Source organism: Rutidosis leptorrhynchoides, chromosome 1 (genome assembly GCF_046630445.1).
Source record: "Rutidosis leptorrhynchoides isolate AG116_Rl617_1_P2 chromosome 1, CSIRO_AGI_Rlap_v1, whole genome shotgun sequence".
In the NCBI taxonomy this organism is placed as follows: Eukaryota; Viridiplantae; Streptophyta; class Magnoliopsida; order Asterales; family Asteraceae; genus Rutidosis; species Rutidosis leptorrhynchoides.
Window position 1 is genome coordinate 553,887,645 of NC_092333.1, and position 4,743 is coordinate 553,892,387.

Genomic DNA, 4,743 nt, shown 5'->3' on the forward strand with positions numbered 1-4,743 from the left:
TATATATAGTAGTATAGTATGGTATACTCCGTATTATTTAGTATGGCTAAAAATGATAGAGTAAAGACCAATTTCCTTTTAACATTATTCAAAATACAAATTTATTTACATGCTTTTACAATTTTACACTTTAACCGAACTTAATACAAATTTGAGTGACCTACTAGATATGAATGGCAAAGAAAAACAACATAAGAATATATGATGGCCGAGAGACGTATACAATGAAAAGAGTCCATAAATATATCAAAATGAACTGCAGCAACCAGAAATAATAACAATGCTCGCTTAACAGCCAAACTAGAAATATATAACAGAACATTAGGAGTTTTGGTATATTATGATATCACTACTCACTGCTTAATAAAAGAAAAAAACCCTTAATAGGTTGCAGCTAACAGCCAACGTCCTTTTGAGCTCATCTTTAAACAGACTCCCAACATTAATGCAAGCAAGCATTATCTATAGCTAAAATAGAAACAAAATTAACCATAAGTGCAGTCTATTGTTGTTGTCGATCACCTTCATACCTAGGGCGGCCATCCATCCTTCCCCTACTACCTCTGCCATTAAATCTGCCACCTCCACCACCCCTGCTGCCGCCCCCTCCCATGTAGCCGCCTCCTGTTTGTCATTAACATTGACAAATCCCATTTATCAACACATGAAAGGCACTAGAGATGACAATATGGGCAGGTCTTGTGGGTTAGGTAATGGGCCATAATATTTTGGGTGGCAAGATCGGTACAGGTCAGGTTGACCTGAAACCCCTTTTCAACTGTTTTTATACAGAATTAGTGATGATAAATATACTACAAAGTTATATAATTTCCATAGTAATACTAATTATTTTACAAACTTTCAAAAGCCCTATTTGAAGGATTCTACTCTTTTTTTAACAAACAAAACGTCTTTCGCATTACCCTATTGGGCCCATTAAAGATATAGTGCAACTGGAATTGAGAGCATTAGCAAGTAGAATGGTCATAACTGTAACCTCTTAGTTACACCACCGCGAAAGATTAAGCAGAGAATAAGTAGTAAATGTATTATGAAATAAGACTAACCACGATTGCCTGAATATCCCCCACGACCATCTCGAGCACGATTCGCATAACCATTGTTATCTGTTAAAGATTAGAGTGAAAAACATAGTGATCCAGTGTCAAATAAAACGATGAAAAAGTATAAGCGGAAGCCAAAATACCTTGATAGTTTCCATATTCACCATTGCCTTGATAGTTTCTGTAGTCACCCCCACCTTGATTGTTTCCATACCCCCGGCCACCACGATAATATCCATATCCCCCCTTTCCACCGTGGTAGTTATCGTATCCACCACCTCCTTGATAATCTCTAGACCCGTTCCCTTGGTAGTTTCTGGACCCATTCCCTTGGTTGTTTTTGTACCCAATCCCTTGGCGGTTATTGTACCCATCCCTTCGGTAGTTTTTGTACTCATCACCTTGGTAATTTCGGTACCCATCTCCTTGATAGTTTCTGTAACCGTCCCCTTGATTCCCGTATCCAACCCTGTTCCACTCACGGCCGCTTCCTCCTCTTACTCCACCTTGACCACGGCCCCTGTTTCCATGATAATTTCCTCCATATGGCTCTATAGATGCAGATACTACTTCTCAATCAAAACAATTAAAAGAAATATATGGTTGTTCTATTACAAAAATTTCCGATGACCCACCTTCGTTTACTGCATTGTATGCTTGTGGTGCCTGTCTTGGTTGTTGCCGCTGATAATTGTTATATTGTGGCCTTGGTCGCTCTACATAGAGGGGAGCTTGGTACCTGGAACATGAAAAAGTCTCGTGTCTATAACAGGAAAACACGTTAAGAGTACATCTGTCAAGACGGTCGGGTCAGGCTGGGCAACGAGTCAATACTTAGGGTACTAGGGTTGAAAGAGAAACTCTTTTTAGTCTGTTTATCATATATGTTATAACTGATTTATGCATTAATGACTAAATAAAAAAATTTATTACAGCGATAACGCAAGTTCCCCAATAAACATCAATTAACAGGTTTTATGCATTAGAAAGAGACTTTAGGCAACTCTCAGCCTATTGCCCTTTTAGCTATCTTTATTACTTGATCCGTTTGACATTCACAACCTAAATCAACCCATTCAAATGTAAATGGGTCAAAATTGCCATATCTAATTAGAGAGTTTGCACATGACATACATGTGGGTCTGTTATTGATAATTATTTATGCTTACATAAAGTCATTTGCTAAATAAGCTGAAACTCACCCTGGTGAATTCTCATTCAGCTCCTTAGATGACAATGTGATAGATATCATTGAGACCTGGCGAGTCATCTCCACACTGTAGATAACATAAAGTGAAATATCTAAAAGCAGTTTAACACAAAAGTCGGTGGTGGAAAAAAGCATGTAAACATTTCTTGCCCTAACTCTTAAAACTTAAAAAAAAAAAAAAAACGTTTTAAACTTACGGCAGAAGGCCCTCTTCAATAGGTTCCCATACATCAGTTATGCTTATTGAGCAGATTTGAGTATCTTGGTGCAACCCTGGAATGTTTCTCTGTTTGAAATAAATGTACCTTACTAACTGCGCACATATTAAAAGGGAGCCAAAAACAGACAAGTAACTTGAATAGCGAACCTTAATAATCTCCGCAATAGCTACTGTCTTGCTGATTGCCTGACCCATTGCTCTCAAGACAATTTCTTTCAGACGCCGCTCCTAGAGAAACAATCACAGTTAGATTTTGTTAATAACCAACTTTGGTAGTACACGCTACATGCAAATATGTACAAATACGAAGCTCCTTAACTGGAACTGAACCACCTGACTAAGAGATACAAAGCTACAGTAGATAACAAAAACAAAATGGCTTGACATATATAAGATTGCGAAGACTGTAGGTGAAAAAGTTTTCGAAGTCCTCTAATTAAACTTCAAGGCGGCAAAACATATGTCGTTTATAATTACGCAGGTCACAACATTTTGAATTGAAATCTTTTATACTTTGTTTTAATAATCTTGTGCTAACAAGCATGTAGTGGTATGGATTACTCATTACTCATTACCCCCAAAATAAAATCCAAATAAGTATCATGTGAAATGTCTTCAAAATATAATTTTCAATGATATGGTCATAATCAACGATGCATTTACTGCTTACGACACACTAACAAACAACTACGACAGATTGTTGCATCGGTAAATCCTCTATTTACAGCTGATAGACGACATCACTTGTAACAACAAAATCGGCTACAATACAAGCCACTTGCAATCACAAAGACAACGCGTATATTACATATTGTAAATTTTACTACAGTCGAACATCACAATAACATTATACAGCGTTGTGTTCATGACGTTATGTCGCGGCCATATATACAATTAGATACAAACAATACACATACACATACCTAATAAAACGCTAACAGAAACAATGTCACTCCTAAAAATTTCATACGGAACAAATTTAACAATAAAACCTAATGAAAACAAAAGTTATTATACTGAACCGCTGCAAAATTTAATTCAATAACAACAATCAGTTGTATATTTCAAAACATCAGAGTCTAATCAAATATAAACAATGTTGTAGGAACTGATTTCACGATGAGCATAAAAATCAGACACCGTAAGCTGAAAAACAGTAACGAACACAAAACGACGCTTATTTTAAATTAAAACGCTACGAAAAGATCCAATCAAACGAAAATAATACACATTATAACATAAAATGTAACCTAGTGAATAACAGCAGCGTAAATAACAAAATAATACATGAAATCAAACAAATGAACGACAAAATAGATGAAATAATGAATTATCTACCTCCAAAAGAGTAGTAGCGTAAGTGATGTAGTTACGAACCAATCCTCGTGACATAATTCTGATTTCATTTTTATTAACAGGAATATTAGGTTTCTTTTGTTCAACTTTCGTGTATCTATCCATTTCGTTACGTACAAAACCCTAGGTGGATTTAATTAGCCCTAGAACCCTTTTTATATTTTTTTAGGTGAGGTGAAGAAGATGGAGAGGCTAAAACCCAGTATCTTTATTTTTTTATTTATCAACTGTATCCGGGTCGGTTAGTTTTTTTATGCCCGCTTTTACGGGGACAACCCAATTTTTAATTACGTTCGGTAATGTTCACGCGCGTAGTACGTGCGTGAATGGTACGTAAGAGTGTTATTGGTTGGTTAGTGGTACCTCCTCACATTGCAGTTACTTTTGTGCTTCAGCTATAAATTGTGTCACGTGGCTGTAAAGGAGCTTAACGGATGCAAGGTATTTGGGCAAACCCATTTTTGTGGGTTGGTCAGTCAAAATGGTGGATCTTCTAGTAATTTGGGTGGAGGTTTTTCGAGACATTTGAGGGTCCGTCGAGTAATAAACATAGGTGTAAAATTGCACCGAATCCTTGAACGTGAATAAGCCGCACCTTTCGGTGCTACTGATTGATCTGTTGCCATTTTCGGTATACAGTTATCCCAATTTGTTTCGGAGTTTGGTTAGGTATGGTTAAGAGGCTCGGTATAAATGTTCGTAAGGCTGTGTCTAAGTACGAGCCCTCATCACGGTTTTCTCTCGTTGTGTCATTTATTGAAGACATTTTCTATTCGAAAATATTTTTTGTTTTATATAAATTTTTGTTATTTTTTGCAAAAAAAAAAAAAAAATATTAATCAAACTTAACTTTTACAATATAGATGGAATAAAAAGTCTTTAAGGTGTCCACT

The 4,743-nt window shown here is 36.3% G+C and overlaps 1 protein-coding gene across 1 annotated transcript; it reads right to left on the minus strand.

Annotated features, from left to right (window-relative positions):
* Positions 1 to 267: 267 nt before the first annotated feature.
* LOC139880009 (uncharacterized) lies at positions 268 to 4,011 on the minus strand. Its single transcript, XM_071865459.1, has 8 exons — positions 3,833 to 4,011; positions 2,642 to 2,722; positions 2,472 to 2,560; positions 2,267 to 2,341; positions 1,700 to 1,803; positions 1,208 to 1,615; positions 1,068 to 1,127; positions 268 to 624 (listed from the first exon to the last, which is right to left on the minus strand). The coding sequence occupies exons 1-8, from the start codon at positions 3,953 to 3,955 to the stop codon at positions 503 to 505; spliced, it is 1,062 nt and encodes a 353-aa protein (XP_071721560.1). The 5' UTR covers positions 3,956 to 4,011; the 3' UTR covers positions 268 to 502.
* Positions 4,012 to 4,743: the final 732 nt, after the last annotated feature.

Bases quoted from the DNA above. Each gene is read 5' to 3' on its own strand.
- LOC139880009 (XM_071865459.1), bottom strand. From the start codon at position 3,955: ATGGATAGATACACGAAAGTTGAACAAAAGAAACCTAATATTCCTGTT. The intron at 2,723-3,832 runs GTAGATAATTCA...TTGTTTCTCTAG, and splicing joins ACGCTACTACTCTTTTGGAG to GAGCGGCGTCTGAAAGAAAT. The intron at 1,804-2,266 runs GTGAGTTTCAGC...TTCATGTTCCAG, and splicing joins CTGAATGAGAATTCACCAGG to GTACCAAGCTCCCCTCTATG.